The 20,572-nt window shown below is 41.7% G+C and overlaps 1 protein-coding gene across 1 annotated transcript in view; it reads right to left on the bottom strand.

The window, feature by feature from the left end:
- Positions 1-20,572, bottom strand: part of LOC101106781 (ATP-binding cassette sub-family C member 4-like) — a 321,113-nt gene that overhangs the window by 156,022 nt on the left and 144,519 nt on the right. The window contains exons 11-13 of the mRNA XM_042254990.2: positions 14,683-14,874; positions 4,176-4,270; positions 3,864-3,950 (exon numbers count right to left, since the gene is read on the bottom strand). Coding sequence (XP_042110924.1) covers positions 3,864-3,950; positions 4,176-4,270; positions 14,683-14,874 — 374 coding nt within the window. The remainder of the gene's footprint in view (positions 1-3,863; positions 3,951-4,175; positions 4,271-14,682; positions 14,875-20,572) is intronic.

Below are 20,572 nucleotides of genomic sequence, written 5' to 3'. Positions count from 1 at the left end.
AAACCTGGAAATAGAATGCCATATGACCCAGCAATCACACTGCTGGGCATACACACTGAGGAAACCAAAATTGAAAGAGACACGTGTATCTCAATGTTCATTGCAGCACTATTTATAATTGCTAGGACATGGGAGCAACCTAGATGCCCATCAGTAGATGAATGGATAAGAAAGCTGTGGTACATATACACAATGGAATATTACTCAGCCATTAAAAATAATACATTTGAATCAGTTCTAATCAGGTGGATGAAACTGGAGCCTATTATACAGCATGAAGTAAGCCAGAAAGTAAAACACCAATACAGTATACTAAAACATATGTGTGGGGTCTTCCCTGGTGGTTCAGTGGCGAAGACTCCACATTCCCAATGCAGGGGGCCTGGGTTCAATCCCTGGTCAGGGAACTAAATCCCACATGCCACAACTATTAACAAGATCCCACATGCTGCAATGAAGAAGCAGTACAAATAAATAAATAAAAAGAAATATTTAAAAAAAATAAATAAAGCGTATGTATGGAATTTAGAAAGATGGTAACAGTAAATCTGTATGCAAGACAGCAAAAGAGATACAGATGTATTGAACAGTCTTTTGGACTCTGTGGGAGAGAGCGAGGGTGGGATGATATGGAGGCATAACATTGAAACATATAAATTATCATATGTGAGACAAATCACCAGTCCAGGTTCGATTTATAATACAGGGAGCTCAGGGCTGGTGCACTGGGATGACCCAGAGGGATGGGATGGGGAACACATGTACACCCACAGTGGATTCAAGTCAATGTATGGTAAAACCAATACAATATATAAACTAAAATTAATTAACTAATTAATTTTTTAAAAAAGAACTGGGTCCTCTTCTCAGCCTCCACACACCTGCGCAGCGTGCAGGCCCCCAAAGCACTTTCCACCCAGCCCCGGGCACAGGGAACTTTCCAACTTCAGTGAAAGCCTCCAGCTGCCACTTCTGCTTTCACTCAGCACTTACTATCCTATATTAAAACCGTCTAAATGTCAAGAAGCAACAGTTAGAACTGGACATGGAACAACAGACTAGTTCCAAATCAGGAAAGGAGTATGTCAAGGCTGTATACTGACACCCTGCTTATTTAACTTATATGCAGAGGGCATCATGAGAAATGCTGAGCTGGATGAAGCACAATCGGGAATCAAGATTGCCAGAAGAAATATCAATAACCTCAGATATGCAGATGACACCACCCTTATGGCAGAAAGCGAAGAACTAAAGAACCTCTTGATGAAAGTGAAAGAGCAGAGTGAAAAAGTTGGCTTAAAACTCAACATTCAGAAAAAGAAGATCATGGCATCTGATCCCATCACTGCATGGGAAATAGATGGGAAAACAGTGGAAACAGTGACAGACTCCATTTTGGGGGGCTCCCAAATCACTGCAGATGGTGACTGCAGCCATGAAATTAAAAGACGCTTACTCCTTAAAAGAAAAGTTATGACCAACCTAGACAGCTTCTTAAAAAGCAGAGACTTTACTTTGCCAACAAACATCCATGTAGTCAAAGCTATGGTTTTTCCAGTAGTCATGTATGGATGTGAGAGTTGGACTATAAAGAAAGCTGAGCGCCGAAGAACTGATGCTTTTGAACTGTGGTATTGGAGAAGACTCTTGAGAGTCCCTTGGACTGTAAGGAGATCCAACCAGTCCATCATAAAGGAAATCAGTCCTGAATATTCATTGGAAGGACTGATGTTGAAGTTGAAACTCCAATACTTTGGCCACCTGACACAAAGAACTGACTCATTTGAAAAGACCCTGATGTTGGGAAAGATTGAAGGCAGGAGGAGAAGGGGATGACAGAGGATGAGATGGTTGGATGGCATCACCAACTCAATGGACATGAGTTCGAGTAAACTCTGGGATTTGGTGATAGACAGGAAGGCCTGGCATGCTGCAACCCATGGGGTCACAAAATGTCGAACATGACTCAATGACTGAACTGAATTGAGCTGCTTAACTTTTCCCAGCCCTCTGTCTTAACAAGCTCCACATAGAGACACGTTCCTTACAGGCAGGAATGAGAGCTGAGTGTCCTATCTCCCTTAATTCTGCCTAGTGTGGGTCCTTCCCCTCTCCTGGTTGACCATCTTGCTTTGTAAACTAAGAGGTTTTGTGCAGTGACATCTCTAAGGGCATTGATCTCAGGGCACACAGCAGGGCTTTAGTAAGTGCAGCTGGAAGGACTCATTGGCTTCACCAAGGTGAACAACAGCAAGATGGAGTAGATGTGGATGCTGCTTCAGAAAATGCAAGTTTGTGAGACTTTCAAAAAGACCCATCTAGACTCCACCAGAGGTCTTGGTCAGCGTGTATTAGGACACATTATACACAGAAAAGCATCAGAGTCTTTCTACCTCAAGGATTCAGTGGTCAAACAAGAACTACCAACAACAAATTCCAGACACAAAGTAAGAGTCAGATTCTAGATACCTAGTTTCAAACTCAAGTTAACCCTACATGTGAGTCTAAGTATTATTCTACTAAGTATTGATGAAGCAATGTTAATGTTTGAAGCCATATGCTGGTGAGGAATAAATCACTTTGAAATTCTAGACTTTACTAAGAATTTCAAACCAACAGAATGACAAGCAAAATAAACAAAGGCCTTTCCACAGAAGTCATATGCAGTACTAAAAACTTGGCTTCTAACGTGCCTTAAACAAATGATGGAAGAAAAGAACTGGCAGCCAAGTAGCAGGTCACCTAGTCCCATTCTCCAATTTTAAAAAACATGCATCCCTCTGGGTCATCCCAGTGAGGGATGGGATAGGGAGGTAGGGAGGTGAGAGGGGGGTTCAGGATGGGGAACACATGTACACCCATGGTGGATTCATGTCAATGTATGGCAAAACCATTACAATATTGTAAAGTAATTAGCTTCCAATTAAAATTTTTAAAAATAAGTCAAAAAAAAAAAACCCTCTAAAGTGTTACACAGAGAGGGGGAAAAAAGAACTAGAAGCTAAGGAGAGGAGAAAAGAGATGTCAGGCAGAGGGGATGGCATGAGCCAGCACTGGAGGTGAGTTTGGGACCAGCCTGGATGACTGGGGGAAGTCTCAGGTCTTGTGCCCTGGACAACTTTAAGAAAAGGCTATGTCTAAACCACAAGGCTGTGTGCATAGAACATGTGATGCCAGAGGCAGAGTGAGCCTCCTATAATTTCACATCACTCTAGACTCAAGATTATGCAGAACATTTCCCCCTGACACATACACAAAAAGAAAAAAATAAAAAGCATGCATCATTTTTCTTCTTTTTAAATATTTATTTATTTATTTAGCTGCGTCAGGTCTTAGTCATTTCATGCAGCATCTTTTGCTGTGATGCAGACTCTCAAGCTGTGGTGTGCAGGCTCTGGAGCATGCAGGCTCAACAGTTGTGACCCATGGGCTTAGTTACTCCATGGCATAAGAGATCTTAGTTCTCCAACAGGGATAAAACCCATGTCCACTGCATCGCAAGGCAGATTCTTAACCACTAGACCACCAGACCACCCTATTCATCACCCTTCCTATCCCTGGGGTCTGGATTCAGCAACTACAAGTAGCAGGAGGAAATCTGCCATCTATCCCTCACACCCTAAAGCACAGATCCCACTGTCCTCCACACACTGGAAGCACCTGCTGTATTTTCCTGTCCTGGCCTCAGTATGATGCAAAATTTCTCTATGATGGATCTTCTGTGAGGGGAAGAGAGGGGAGAGAGAGACACCAGGCAGAGCAAGCTGAGTCTCCCAAAGTACAAAGGCTTTCCTGAGCTCTCTTCCCTGATCTCTACAGAGTTCCTGGAAAGCAGAGATGATAGAAAACAGGAGCAAACTCACTGTTTGAACAAGTGCCTGCTGACTTCTGCATCCACTGCGCTGAGTGGATCGTCCAGGAGGTAGATGTCTGCGTCCTGATACAGGGCTCTAGAAAATGTAGAGAGGCATCAGGAGAGCACACTTCACATTCCCTGAATCTCATCTCTGAATCGTGACAGTGTTTGAAAACTCGTTATGTTCATCCCAAGAGCCTAGGGAAAGAGCCAAGACCCTGCTTTACACAGGCCCACCTGGTGAGCAGGGTCTGTGTGCTCACAACCACTAGGAGCCATGGAGAAGGAGGGGCAGGATGACAACTGAAATGCCATTTACCTGGCGAGGCTGACCCGGGCTTTCTGCCCCCCACTCAGTGTAGTTCCTCGGTCTCCTATGACAGTTAGATCTCTATTCTCCAGAAACCGTAAATCCTACATAGAGAGAGAAAAGGAAAAAAAAAAAAACAAATAATTAAAACGTGTTGTCCTCCTGCCATCTTAGCCCTTCAGCATTAGTACTTCATACAAGTGTTTGATCAGCAGCAGTGTATTTTTATAGCAACTAAATTGTAACTTTGAACATTTAAAAAAAAGTTCTCAGGGTTTAATGTGTTTTCATTCTATATTTTTTTTCACAGTATTTATGCATTTAACCATTATAACAGGTATTTATTGAGCATCAACTATACAGCAGGCATCACTCTGGGCACAAGAATTCAGCCATGAGAAAACAAAGGCTCAGAATTTCTTTCCATGGTGGGAAACGGATGGCATGGAAAATTGACCTGAGCACAAGTACTGAGGACAGGAAGGAAAAGGAAGCCAGCTCAGGCAGATGGAGAGTAAAGGGGGGAGGTGAGTCCACATCGGCATGTGAGGGCTCTGCTCAGAGGGGTGTGAGCAGACCTGGGCGGGGGTGCTCAGTGAGACCTGGAGAAGCTGCTCCACACAGAGGGAGGGATGAGTGCAGGGGCCACAGGGAGATGCCCAAGGGGTTCAGGACAAGCAAGGAGGCCAGGAGAGCAAAGCAGGGTAAGAATGAGGGGAGTGAGGGCGGAGACAGAGCAGGAGGAGCCTGGGGTCACTCCAGTAAAGGACTAAGGGGCGTATTGACATGGTTGAGGTTTTTAAGAAATCAATCCTGCCCTTTGTGGAAAACAGACAATAATGGGAGAAAGGTGAGGGCAGATACACATGAGGAGGCTACTGGAATAATCTAGGTGAGAGATGACAGTGGCTAGGACCAGAGTGGAAGCAGCAGGAATGGAGAAAAGGGATCACACTCCAGACACACTTAGAAGGTGGAGTCTGGAAGACCTGCTGACAGGACAGGTGTGGGCTGTAAGAGAAGAGGACTATGGTGTCTGGGGTGAGGAAGGGGAAGGACAGGGTCTCCATTTACTGAGTTGGGGAAGATGGTGGAGGAATGTTTAGGAGATTTCTCTTCTGGACAAGCTGAGATGACCTCCCGGTGGTGTCACAGTACAGCTGGACATGCAGGTGTGAAGGTCTGTGCTAGAGGCACAGGTGTGAGAGCCAGTGGCCCAGGAGGTGAAGGCACAGGTCTTAGTTTATCAAGAAGTAAATGTGTCTTAAACAATACATTTTACTGATCTCAGCCTCAGCTTCCCATTCTCTCTGAAGAGATAATATCTCACCTGTGTCTTCCACAGTGATACTTAAGGCAAGTGGTAGACTGACAAGATCAGTACAAGAAATGAGAGCAGAAAAAATAAGAATATGAAAAGATATTCGACAGAAATGTCATTAGGAAATTACAAATCAAAACAAGATACTACTGTATCTATTCAGTTCAGTTCAGTCTAGTTGCTCAGTCATGTTCAACTCTTTGCGACCCCATGAATTGCAGCAAGCCAGGCCTCCCTGTTCATCACCATCTCCCTGAGTTCACTCAGACCCACGTCCATCGAGTCCATGATGCCATCCAGCCATCTCATCCTCGGTCATCCCCTTCTCCTCCTGCCCTCAATCCCTCCCAGCATCAGAGTCTTTTCCAGTGAGTCAACTCTTTGCATGAGGTGGCCAAAGTACTGGAGTTTCAGCTTTAGCATCATTCCTTCCAAAGAAATCCCAGGGTTGATCTCTCTCAGAATTGACTGGTTGGATCTCCTTGCAGTCCAAGGGACACTCAAGAGTCTTCTCCAACACCACAGTTCAAAAGCACCAATTCTTCGGCGCTCAGTCGTCTTCACAGTCCAACTCTCACATCCATACATGACCACAGGAAAAACCATAGCCTTAACTAGACGGACCTTAGTCAGCAAAGTAATGTCTCTGTTTTGAATATGCTGTCTAGGTTGGTCATAACTTTTCTTACAAGGAGTAAGCGTCTTTTAATTTCATGGCTGCAGTCACCATGTGCAGTGATTCTGGAGCCCAAAAAAATAAAGTCTGGCACTGTTTCCACTCTTTCCCCATCTATTTCCCATGGAGTGATGGGACTGGATGCCATGATCTTCGTTTTCTGAATGTTGAGCTTTAGGCCAACTTTTTTGCTCTCCTCTGCACTTTCATCAACAGGCTTCTTAGTTCCTTTTCACTTTCTGCCATAAGGGTGGTGTCATCTGCATATCTGAGGTTATTGATATTTCTCCCGCCAATCTTGTTCCAGCTTGTGCGCCTTCCAGCCCAGCATTTCTCAAGATGCACTCTGCATATAAGTTAAATAAGCAGGGTGACAATATACAGCCTTAACGTACTCCTTTTCCTATTTGGAAGCAGTCTGTTGTTCCATGTCCAGTTCTAACTGTTGCTTCCTGACCTGCAGACTGATTTCTCAAGGGGCAGGTCAGGTGGTCTGGTATTCCCATCTCTTTCAGAATTTTCCACAGTTTCTTGTGATCCACACAGTCAAAGGCTTTTGCATAGTCAATGAAGCAGAAATAGATGTTTTTCTGGAACTCTCTTGCTTTCTCCACGATCCAGCAGATGTTGGCAATTTGATCTCTGGTTCCTCTGTCTTTTCTAAAACCAGCTTGAACGTCAGGGAATTCATTGTTCATGTATTGCTGAAGCCTGGCTTGGAGAATTTTGAGCATTACTTTACTAGCATGTGAGATGAGCGCAATTGTGCAGTAGTTTGAACACTCTTTGGCATTGCCTTTCTTTGGGATTGGAATGAAAACAGATCTTTTCCAGTCCTGTGGACACTGCTGAGTTTTCCAAATTTGCTGGCATATTGAGTGCAGCACTTTCACAGCATCATCTTTCAGGATTTGAAATAGCTCAACTGGAATGCCATCACCTCCAATAGCTTTCTTCGTAGTGATGTTTTCTAAGGCCCACTTGACTTCACATTCAAGATGTCTGGCTCTAGATTAGTGATCACATCATCATGACTATCTGGGTTGTGAAGATCTTTTCTGTACAGTTCTTCCATATATTCTTGCCACCTCTTCTTAATATCTTCTGCTTCTGTTAGGTCCATACCATTTCTGTCCTTTATCGAGCCCATCTTTGCATGAAATGTTCCCTTGGTATCTCTAATTTTCTTGAAGAGATCTCTAGTCTTTCCCATTCTGTTCTTTTCCTCTCTTTCTTTGCATTGATTGCTGAAGAAGGCTTTCTTATCTCTCCTTGCTATTCTTTGGAACTCTGCATTCAGATGCTTATATCTTTCCTTTTCTCCTATGCTTTTTGCCTCTCTTCACAGCTATTTGTAAGGCCTCCCCAGACAGCCATTTTGCTTTTATGCATTTCTTTTCCATGGGGATGATCTTGATCCCTGTCTCCTGTACAATGTCACAAACCTCCGTCCATAGTTCATCAGGCACTCTATCTATCAGATCTAGGCCCTTAAATCTATTTCTCACTTCCACTGTATAATCATAAGGGATTTGATTTCGGTCATACCTGAATGGTCTAGCGGTTTTCCCTACTTTCTTCAATTTCAGTCTGAATTTGGTAATAAGGAGTTCATGATCCTAGCCACAGTCTGCTCCTGGTCTTGTTTTTGTTGACTGTATACAGCTTCTCCATCTTTGGCTGCAGAGAATATAATCAGTCTGATTTTGGTGTTGACCATCTGGTGATGTCCATGTGTAGAGTCTTCTCTTGTATTGTTGGAAGAGGGTGTTTGCTATGACCAGTGCATTTTCTTGGCAAAACTCTATTAGTCTTTGTCCTGCTTCATTCCACATTCCAAGGCCTAATTTGCCTGTTACTCCAGGTGTTTCTTGACTTCCTACTTTTGCATTCCAGTCCCCTATAATGAAAAGGACATCTTTTTTGAGGTTAGTTCTAAAAAGTCTTGTAGGTCTTCATAAAACCGTTCAACTTCAGCTTCTTCAGCATTACTGGTTGGGGCATAGACTTGGATAACTGTGATATTGAATGGTTTGCCTTGGAGATGAACAGAGATCATTGTGTCATTTTTGAGATTGCATCCAAGTACTGCATTTTGGACTCTTTTGTTGACCATGATGGCTACTCCATTTCTTCTGAGAGGTTCCTGAGCTATCGCATGTTGAAGGTCAGGAATGGCGGCGGTAAGGAGATACCCCTCATCCAAGGTAAGGAACAGTGGCTGTGCTTTGCTGTAGCAGCCGTGAAGAGATACCCCACGCCCAAGGTAAGAGAAACCCAAGTAAGATGGTAGGTGTTGCAAGAGGGCATCAGAAGGCGGACACATTGAAGTCATACTCACAGAAAACTAGTCAATCTAATCACACTAGGACCACAGCCTTGTCTAACTCAATGAAACCAAGCCATGCCTGCGGGGCAACCCAAGATGGGCGGGTCATGGTAGAGAGGTCTGACAGAATGTGGTCCACTGGAGAAGGGAATGGCAAACCACTTCAGTATTCTTGCCTTGAGAACCCCATGAATAGCATGAAAAGGCAAAATGATAGGATACCAAAAGAGGAAATCCCCAGGTCATTAGGTGCCCAATATGCTACTGGAGATCAGTGGTGAAGTAACTCCAGAAAGAATGAAGGGATGGAGCCAAAACAAAAACAATACCCAGTTGTGCATGTGACTGGTGATAGAAGCAAGATCCAATGCTGTAAAGAGCAATATTGCATAGGAACCTGGAATATCAGGTCCATGAATCAAGGCAAATTGGAAGTGGTCAAACAAGAGATGGCAAGTGTGAACGTCGACATTCTAGGAATCAGCGAACTAAAAGGGACTGGAATGGGTGAATTTAACTCGGATGACCATTATATCTACTACTGCAGGCAGGAATCTCTCTATGCTAATGTACTATGCACTTACCCCAAACTCTGTCTTCAAGTTGGTTTCGCCTTTTGGCTCAGAACCTACTTGACAAACGAGTATGTTCTACTCAGATATTGTTCCTCTAATCTATGTAAATAAAACTATTTGTATGGTGATCTGCCCTTCTTCAAGATTCAAGTTAATTATTTTATGGCCCAGGATGAACCATTGGGTGCCAAGATTATCCCAAAATACATCTTATGGGTGAGGGGCCTGGTGCCATTCTGAGTTTTAAGACATTCCTATCTTACATTAACAGACTGCTAGTGACTATATAACATCCAGCTGAAGACTAGCAGGGAGGTACTCTTTCTGCCCCCTTCTGATGCTTAAGTCAGAAGCTTTCTCTGTCTCCTTTATAATTTAATAAAACTTTATTACACAAAAGCTCTGAGTGATCAAGCCTCATCTCTGGCCCCGGATTAAATTCTTCTCCTCTGGGGGCCAAGAATCCCGGCATAACAACAACCTTTCAATTATGAGGTTGATAGTATTATTATCTCTATTTTACAGATGAGGAATCATGTACCTAGCAAACAGAGAAACAGACTCAATTCCTGAGCCTCTGACTCCTGGGCCTTGAAGTTGATGTTATCAGTCTGAATTGATATTGCCACTGTGATTACTTCATTTCTCCCTATTTTATCATATTAATAGAAAAATTTTCAGCTCAATGAACTTAAATGTTTACTTCAATTAAATCTAGTATAATATATCATGTTGTAATTAACATATGTAATACAAGAAAATTTGCTCTTTTTACTGTTTTTTCTTCCAGGATTTGGGGGCAGTGGTGTTAGGGAAAACAGTGAGGAGAAATCTTCATTTATATGTATGTATATTTGTAGAAAAAAAGGGCTATAAAAGTAAAAATAGCTACCATTTACTGAAACACTGGTATGTTTGCATTCCACATGCATGGCCTGTAGCCTTTACAATAATCCCATCTCTCCTTGCATTCAATAAGAGAAGAAATTGAGATAAACACCCAGAGTTAATAACTAAGATTGTATCTCTCCAAAAGCCAAGACTTTTCTACTACACATACAGTTTCTGTAACTACAGGTCAAAATAGTTCTAGAACACCCCTATTATCTATGAAAGCATTATGCCCATCCACTGATATAGGGATTCCAAAAAAGATAATCAAAGAATTTCATTAGGTGGTTCCCAGGTGTAAAAACCTTGTGGACCTCTTGCTAATCATAGTCACAGATGACATTTCAGAGCAGTAACAAAACCTTCTGATACCCTCTGATCCAGAGTCCTTGTTTTGCTGCAGATACATCAGAAGTCCAGGCAGGTAACAGGACATGTCCAGAGTGACAGTGAGCAAGCGACAAAGCTGGGGACAAGACTCTGCTATTTGATCCCTCCCTTCCTGCTAAGGAGGAAATGGACACAAGAGGCCCCAACTCCATGACCCAACCATGCAGAAAACAGCAGAGCAGTCCATGTTTATAAACATCACATCACATACAGAAGAATCACTGTGCAGGCTGGTCCTGCAGGTCCCCTTCCCACCAGAGTCTGTGCTGCACACATGCCCTAGGCTGGGTGAAGCTCCAGGATACTCCCTGCATTACTGGTCCCGTCGCCCCATGTGGCTGCAGCAAAGCATCAGCTCCCATGGAAAATACTGAATGACAGCCACTGTCCCAGTACCTGCTCTTCTCCAGAGATGCTCAGGTGTGGGGCAAAAGATAATGCTGAGCTTTACCAGAAAGGCAAGGTCATAAAAGAAACAGCGACACAGTGGCCTGGGTCTTTGGAGCCTGATCTGGACATCAAAAACTCAACTTGATTAAAATAATTATTAACTTATTTCTTATGAAATGCCTGAAATCTATTTATTTCCCATCCCACTTTCATAAATCACCCAATTTTTTAATAAGTTGTTCCTTATAAACTTCCTCAATTGAAAGGTAGCATGGCACTGTGGAGTCTAGAGTCCTGCTGAAACAGCTCTAAACCTAAGCTGCCATTATTGAGGTGAGTCATTTCTTCTCACCAAGCCTCAGTTTTAGCAACTATAAAATGAGGTGGTAACATCAAAGACACTGGTAAAAGATTCATAACTCATATTTCTTTTTATGTGTGCACATGTGTGCACATGAGAGTGACACAGAGAAAACAGATTGGCACATGGACTCAATAAATGAGAGCTATTGTCTCACTGTCTTACCTTTGCTTTCCCTCTTATTTTCTTACACAGTAAGTATGTCATTTAATAAAAATCTAGTTCATTACTGCTAATGACATCATTTCTGCAAAAGCACAATCATCCACTAACAATAACCCAGGAAAAAGAATAAGACAGTTAAACAAGCAATTTTGTTTGTCCACATCATCATAAAATGGTACTCACCTGATACAATCTATGAAATTCAAGCCATTGTTCAAGCAAAATTACTGTTTCCTCAGAAAGCGGGTCTGGAGCCTTCAACCCCACACCTTTGAAAGTCTGTCCCAGCCTTTTCTTCACAGTATAAAATAAATCAGATGTCCAGACTGCACTGAACAGACCCCAAGGGAAGCCCTTTAACATTGTTATTCACTGATTTTTCTAACCCAAGAGAGTAACATAGTATTTATCAGTATTTAAATTTTTCTTTCTTTTTGCCAAATTATATTCTCCTATCAGGTAAGTTTAGTTTTCATTATTTACTAATTTATATCCCAATGTACAGTTAAACATTTCATCTTGCCATTTCCCATGAAACTCAGTGCCATTCCTGGAAACAACCTCTCCATAGTAAAAGATGCAGTATTAAAAAGAAATGTTAAAGCATTCCATTTTCTTTAAAGCATAAACCATAAGTCAAAAATGAAGTGGAGAGGGAAATCTAGAGACTGAAATGGAGCAAGAAGGTATCAACCAAGTGCAATGGACAGACCTCATACAGAGTCTGATTTCAACAATGGTGAAGGAGATTTCTCAGTCATATGATTAACAACATGTAAACACAGATTAGGAGAAAATAATAGCAAATGACAAAGAACTAATCTCAAAAATATACAGGCAGTTCATGTAGCTCAATGCCAGAAAAATAAACGACTCAATCAAAAAGTGGGCTAAAGAACTATACAGACATTTCCCCAAAGAAGACATACAGATGGCTAACAAACACATGAGAAGATGCTCAACATCACTCATTATCACAGAAATGCAAATCAAAACCACAGTGAGGTACCATCTCATGCCAGTCAGAATGACTGCTATCAAAAAGTCTACAAACAATAAATGCTGAAGAGGGTGCAGAGAAAAGGGAACCTTCTTACACTGTTGGTGGGAATGCAAACTAGTACAGCCACTATGGAGAACAGGGTGGAGATTTCCTTTAAAAACTGGAAATAGAACTGCCGTATGACCCAGTAATCACACTGCTGGGCATACACACCAAGGAAACCAGAATTGAAAGAGACATGTGTACCCTAATGTTCATCACAGCACTGTTTACAATAGCCAGGACAAGGAAGCAACCTAGATGCCCATCAGCAGATGAATGGATAAGAAAGTTATGGTACATATACACAATGGAGTATTCAGTTCAGTTCAGTCTCTCAGTCGTGTCCAACTCTTTGCGACCCCATGAATTGCAGTACGCCAGGCCTCCCTGTTCATCACCATCTCCCGGAGTTCACTAAGACTCATGTGCATCAAGTCCGTGATGCCATCCAGCCATCTCATGCTTGGTCGTCCCTTTCTCCTACTGCCCTCAATCCTTCCCAGCATCAGACTCTTTTCCAATGAGTCAACTCTTCACATGAGGTGGCCAAATTACTGGAGCTTCAGCTTTAGCATCATTCCCTCCAAAGAGATCCCAGGGCTGATCTCCTTCAGAATGGATTGGTTGGATCTCCTTGCAGTCCAAGGGACTCTCAAGAGTCTTCTCCAACACCACAGTTCAAAAGCATCAATTCTTTGGTGCTCAGCCTTCTTCACAGTCCAACTCTCACATCCATACATGACCACAGGAAAACCATAGCCTTGACCAGATGGACCTTAGTTGGCAAAGTAATGTCCCTGCTTTTGAATATGCTTTCTAGGTTGGTCATAACTTTTCTTACAAGGAGTACACGTCTTTTAATTTCATGGTTGCAGTCACCATCTGCGGTGATTTTGGAGCCAAAAAAAATAAAGTCTGACACTGTTTCCACTGTTTCCCCATCTATTTCCCATGAAGTGATGGGACCAGATGCCATGATCTTAGTTTTCTGAATGTTGAGCTTTAAGCCAAGTTTTTCACTCTCCTCTTTCACTTTCATCAAGAGGCTTTTTAGTTCTCTTCACTTTCTGCCATAAGGGTGGTGTCATCTGCATATCTGAGGTTATTGACATTTCTCCCAGCAATCTTGATTCCAGCTTGTGTTTCTTCCAGTCCAGCGCTTCTCATGATGTACTCTGCATATAAGTTAAATAAGCAGGGCGACAATATACAGCCTTGACGTACTCCTTTTCCTATTTGGAACCGGTCTGTTGTTCCATGTCCAGTTCTAAGTGTTGCTTCCTCACCTGCATACAGATTTCTCAAGAGGCAGGTTAGGTGGTCTGGTATTCCCATCTCTTTCATAATTTATTACTCAGCCATTAAAAAGAATACATTTGAATCAGTTCTAATGAGCTGGATGAAACTGGAGCCTATTATACAGAGTGAAGTAAGCCAGGAAGAAAAACACCAATACAGTATACTAACGCATATATATGGAACTTAGAAACATGGTAACGGTAACCCTGTATGCAAGACAGCAAAAGAGACGCAGATGTATTGAACAGTCTTTTGGACTCTGTGGGAGAGGGCGAGGGTGGGATGATATGGGAGAATGGTATTGAAATATGTAAATTATCATATATGAAACAAATCACCAGTCCCGGTTTGATTTATAATACAGGGTGCTCAGGGCCAATGCACTGGGATGACCCTGAGGGATGGGATGGGGAGGGTCACAGTGGGAAACACATGTACACCCATGGCTTATTCTTGTCAATGTATGGCAAAAAACACTACAATATTGTAAAATAATCAGCCTCCAATTAAAATAAATAAATTAATTTAAAAAAACACACAGACTAGAAGCTTGATGATATTCAAGAGTTTGAGCTATTTTTCAGGTGAAATAATGTGGTGATTTTTTTCCCAAAGGCTATCCTATTTTATAGAGAAAACTAATGATATGTTTACAGATGAACAAATCTGATGTCTAGGATCTGCTTCAGAATACTCCGGGGTAGGGGTGGGGCTGGCAGGGGGCAGGGGTAGAGATGCAGCAAAACTGGCCACCAGCTGATTTTGGCTAAAGCTGGGGGTGGTACATGAGAGTTCATTATACTACACTATTTCTGTAAATTTTGGTAATCATTCATTAAAGAAAGAAATTAAAAAGTGAATAAAACATTATAAAATTAAAAACCACACACTACTTTCTAAAGGCATTTCTGTAAGTGCTGCTATTACATTGGCATGAAACAGCTGGGTTACATGTATATATTTATCCAGAAATCTTTCAAAATTTGAAACAAAATTTTAATAAATGCTGTAGTTTAAACCAACACTATCATTATTTGAAATTTAAGTATATGCAACTCAAAAGTCATTACTCACCTCTTCCAAAGCACAAGCCTTTATTACTTTTTCATACCGTTGTTCTTCATATTCCTTCCCAAATAAAATGTTACTCCTCACAGTTCCTGAGAACACCCAGGGCTGCTGGGACACATACGCGATCCTCCCATGCACGCTGACCTGTCCCTGGCTTGGGGGCAGCTCCCCCAGCACAGCGCTTAACAGTGACGACTGAAACAGATGGCAACACACACACATGAGCAGGCAGCACTCAGGATAGAACAAGACCCGTAATACAGCAGACCCCACCATTGCACTTGATACACTATAGAACCCTTTCATTTAGAACAGGATGAAGTAGATCCCTGGCAACTGCAAAAAAAAGAGAAAAGAACCCCATTGGTCCACGTACTACTAATGGTTGATAAGAAACATTAATACAACACTATAACAACCTAAGCCACTCAGAATTTCCCCCAAATGAAAAATTATACTCAGAAAAGACTAGCTAAGAATGTTTAACATTCTTAACTAGCACAGCAGTGCAGCAGGATGTGTATTTCATATATCCAACGTTTCGGATAGTTGTTTCTGCATCCAGGTATCCTTTACTTGACAAATACTTATTATTAAAAAGCTACATGTGAAGAATATATCCAAAGACTATTATTAAAAGAACTCTGAAGTGAGTTGTGTCCAAAGAGCAAAAGTCCATCCTAAAGGAAATCATCACTCTCTTGTGTACACATCTCACATCTAGATTTACACATTTTATTGTTTCAGACCAAGTACAGCTCTGGTTCCAAATAGGAAAAGGAGTATGTCAAGGCTGTATATTGTCACCCTGCTTATTTAATTTATATATATAGTGCATCATGAGAAATGCTGGACTGGATGAAGTACAAGCTGGAAACAAGATTGCCAGGAGAAATATCAATAACCTCAGATAGGCAGATGACATCACCCTTATAGCAGAAAGTGAAGAACTAAAATGCCTCTTAATGAAAGTGAAAAAGGAGAGTGAAAAAGTTGGCTTAAAACTCAACATCCAGAAAACTAAGATCATGGCCTCTGGTCCCATCACTTCATGGCAAATAGATGGGGTAACAGTGGAAACAGTGACAGACTATTTTGGGGGGCTCCCAAATCACTGCAGGTGGTGACTACAGTCATGAAATTAAAAGACACTTCCTCCTTGGAATAAAATAATGACCAACCTAGAAAGCTTATTAAAAAGCAGAGACATCCCACGTCTCATTATGTGGGGAATGAAGATCCTTTTTTTTTCTCTCCCAAGTAGTCCCACAGGTTATGCAGTTTAAGTTCAGTATATTGTATGCTGTGAGTTATTTTCCACCTCTGTGATTTCACCCTCTGGGACAGTAGATTTTGCAAAAACCAAGAACTCTTGGTTTATCTGCACAAGACAAGCTGCTGGTAGACATTAACCCTCCAGTTTTCCAGCTCAATCTCTGATTAAGTGGATTGACAGGCTGGCCAGTCTGCTTAGTCAGCTGACTCAGGTTAATTTCAGGGAAGGCATGGAGGCATGTTTGGTTAACTTCATCGCTAGGGCTGTGTAAGGTGAAGACACAAACCAAATACCTTTCATTACTTATCTCTACTTGCATCATCTTTGGGAACACTAGAATGCTGTGGTCTTGAGGAAATGTTGTTGGCAAAGAACATGCAGAAGATTTGGTGCTTTGTAAGGCCGTCCAGCGATGGCAGGTGTTTTGTGGCACAGTGGTGTTTACCATAAACAGATACAAACTTCACAAACTGTGCTTATTGAAGGAGAATTGAATAGATACCAAAAATAGAATGACAAATGTATTTTAATTGCAGATGAGGCAGTTAGTTTTAGGGCAGGTTTTTCTGCTATTGATTTTACTTCAAGATGTAGGGAGAGAAAATGGTGTAGTTCTCAAGACATTTCCCCCTACAGTTTTAAACTGTAGTGAGCATATGCTTCATTTACTTCCAAAGAGGCAGAAACAGCTGGAATTGGCTTACAGCACATGCTTTGTTTGCTATTATGGGTGATGACCTACACTCTTATTTAGCAGTCACTTAATGTTCTCCAGCAAGGCAGATGTGGGGTTCACTAGGACTTAGTGCCTGATGTTTTTCTTTTGGGAAGGGGTGGGAGTGAATGTACCGGGGATGGGAGGGTAGCAGGAGAGGAAACGGGAGAATGAGTGAGTGTGCATGTGTCTGAAATTCACCATTTGCCCCCACCTGTGTCTCGCTGAACAGGTATTTAATGTATTTGGCTCCTGGCTGCAGTGTGCATGTATTTTTTTCCCCATCTCCATGTTTTCTAAACCTACACTTAAAAGGATTCATTGGATCATCTTTTTCAGATGGCTCAGGATTGCATTTCTTTTGCTTACCCTGTGCTCTTGGGTTCTATAGTATTTCTATAATTATGTAACAATAGTGTTGCACTGTAATCTATCATATAGAGCTATATGTATGGAAAATCTTGATCAGTTTTTTTTTTTTTTTTAAGAAATGTATTCTGTTTGCAAAGGCACAATAAAGTTGCATCTAATAGACTACAGGCAATAAAGCTAACAATAAACCTTATTTAACAAACCATAAAAAAAAAAAAAAAAAAAAAGCAGAGACATTACTTTGCTAACAAAGGTCCGTCTAGTCAAAGCTATGGCTTTTCCAGTAGTCATGTATGGATATGAGAGTTGGACTATAAAGAAAGCTGAGCACCAAGGAACTGATGTTTTTGAACTCTGGTGCTGGAGAAGACACTTGAGAGTGTCTTGGACTGCAAGGAGATCCAACCAGTCCATCTAAAGGAAATCAGTCCTGAATATTTATTGGAAGGACTGATGTTTAATCTGAAGCTCCAATAATTTGGCCTCCTGATGCGAAGAATTGACTTTTTTGAAAAGATCCTGATACTGAGAAAGATTGAAGGCAGGAGGAGAAGGGGACAACAGAGGATGAGATGGTTGGACGGCATCACTGACTCAATGTACATGAGTTTGAGTGGACTCTGGAAGTTGGTGATGGACAGGGAGGCCTGGCATGCTGCAGTCCATGGGGTCACAAAGAGTCAGACATAACTGAGCAACTGAATTGAACTGAACTGACAGCTGCATATTTACTTTAAATCTTTAACAACACATAGATGTGGTATGTGTGTGTCCACATCACACTAAGCTGAAATAATCTGTCTGTGTATCGGTCTCACCCAGGAATCTGGTTGCCTCTGGAGGGCAGAGGCATCAGGGTCTGCCTCACATCCGAATCTTTTGCTCCAGCACATGGCTGCACCTTTACTACATGTGCACTAATGGGACCAAGTCAAGTCACATGAGGAAATGCTCAGAGCTTCCTGGAAGAGCCTTTGCAACCTCCAGACTTCATAGAGGGGCCACTGTAATGAAAAGGAAGTCCCCATGTCTCTGTCCATCCTGAACAGCTGTCACATAAATAATTTCCTTTAATGAGATGTCCAAATTCCCAACAAGCTGTTTTCAACTGTACAACATGAAGCACTAAGAAGGAAAACATAATGTGCATTTACCCAGATTTGTGTGGCCATGAAAGTGAAAGTAAAAGTGAAGTCATTCAGTCATGTCCGACTTTTTGTGACCCCATAGACTGTAGCCTACCAGGCTCCTCCATCCATGGGATTTTCCAGGCAAGAGTACTGGAGTAGGGTGCCATTTCCTTCTCCAGAGGATCATCCTGACCCAGGGATCGAACCCAGATCTCCCACATTGTAGGCAGATGCTTTACCATCTGAGCCACTGGGGAAGCCATGAAAACTTTTAAAATAAAAGTTCCATAGAACACACCTAGAGAAATGCTGTTCTAGATACATCTAATTAGAACTGTTTTCCTTATAGTTTTCCTTTCCTTTTATAGCATGAAAAGTCAAAGAAAAGTACTTCCCCAGTATGAAACCACTGGCAGGACTTCCCTGGTGGTACAGTGGTTAACACTCTGTGTTTCCACTGTGGGGTGCATGGTTTTTACCCCTGGTTGGGGAACGAAGATCCCACATACCTCACAGATGCAGCAAAAAATAAATAAACAAAGAAGTAAACCAGAGGCAGACATTCTTGCAATGGATGCTGAAGGAAAGTTTTGTCTTCTTGCCAACAAAACTAATAAAGATCTTTCTCAAAGGAAGAAAAAAAATTGCGTTACTAGCAACAAAAAGTCAGAGGAGAAATTAAGGAAATAATCCCATTCATCATTGTATCAAAAAGAATAAAATGCTTAGGGAAAAAAAATTACCTGAGGAGACAAAAGACCAAAATGAAGAAAACTGTAAGACACTGATGAAAGAAATCAAAGATGACATGAACAGATACACCGTGTTCTTGGACTGTAGGAATCAATATTGTGAAAATGACTATACTATCCAAAGCAATATACAGATTCAATGCAATCCCTGTCAAATTACCCATAGCATTTTTCACAAAACCGGAACAAAAATTTTTACAATTTGTTTGGAAACCCAAAAGACCCCAAAGAGCCAAAGTAATCTTGAGAAGGAAAAAAAAAAAAAAAAAAAACAGAGCTGGAAGAATCAAGCTCTCTGACTTCAGACTATAATACTAACTATAGTAATCAAGACAGTATGGGGCTGGCACAAAAAAAAAAAAAAAAAAAAACAGAAATACAGATCAATGGAACAGTATGGCAAGCCCAGAGATAAACCCATGCACCTATGGACACCTTATCTTTGACAAAGGAGGCAAGAATATACATTGGAGAACAGATAGCCTCTTCAATAAGTGGTGCTGAGAAAACTGGACAGCTACATGTAAAATAATGAAATTAGAACACGTCCTAACATCATATTGTTCTTGTTTTAGGAGGGAGACCTGGGTTCAGTCCCCTGGAGGAGAACATGGCAACCCACTCCAGTATTTCTGCTGGAGAATCCCCATGGACAGAGGAACCTGGCAAACTACAGTTCATTGGGTAGCAAAGAGTTGGACACAACTGAGTGACTAAGCACAGCTCAGCACAGGAAGCTGCTTATATAGCACAGGGAGTTCAACTCAGTGCTCTGTGATGACCTGGAAGGGTGGGATGGGGGGAGGGTGGGAGGTTCAAAAGGGAGGGGATATATATATATATATACACATATACATATACATATACATATTTACAGCTGAGTCATTTTGTTGTACAGCAGAAACTAACACAACATTGTGAAGTAATTATGTTCCAATTGAAAAATAAATTTAAAAAAAGAATGAGCATGGATGACTTTGCCGGGGTCCAGCCCCGGTGGATCCAGGGTAATTCGAAGGGATGGCATGGCGAGGAAAAACTTATTTATTTAGAAATATAAAAGAAAGATTAGGAAAGAATAGTGTAGAAGGAAAATTTAGTGCAGAAAAGAGGCTGAATAACTTGGTTTACGGGGAAGGCTAATAAAACCTCGGACAAGGGATTTCACCATCTACATTAGGCCTCCGGCGTCCATTTGAATAGCAGAGAGTGCCCCGCCTTGGGCTCCCTCTCTCATGGATCTTAGAAGCCGTGGCAAGTAAGTAGACATGGCGAGCCTCCCCACTCCAGATGGAAATTCAGCCTGAATATAGAGTAAAGAAGACATGGGGGAAACCAGTCCAGTGACTGGCCCCTCCTCTATTGTCCAGAAAGGCCTTTTATACCTTTTTTGTACATAGAGATCAATGAATAATATAAAATTATGCAGCATCAGCAGCCCTGACTCTTATGGAGACCAGGCTTTCTCTCTGCATACCTAGTTGTATACACAAGTCTTAGGTGATTTACATCATCTTCTGGCCAGAAGGCCAATTAACATTTTATGGCCCTTTTCTGATAAGGGTTGGTCAACCAGAAGACTATTTGTCTTAAAAATGTTGTTCTTCCCAAAGTCTGGTGCCACTCTCAGAAAGCACTAAATAAATTT

The sequence above is a fragment of the Ovis aries genome, chromosome 10 (assembly GCF_016772045.2).
Source record: "Ovis aries strain OAR_USU_Benz2616 breed Rambouillet chromosome 10, ARS-UI_Ramb_v3.0, whole genome shotgun sequence".
In the NCBI taxonomy this organism is placed as follows: Eukaryota; Metazoa; Chordata; class Mammalia; order Artiodactyla; family Bovidae; genus Ovis; species Ovis aries.
Note: the sequence above shows the minus strand (reverse complement) of the source record. Positions and strands in the feature narration are given on the sequence as shown.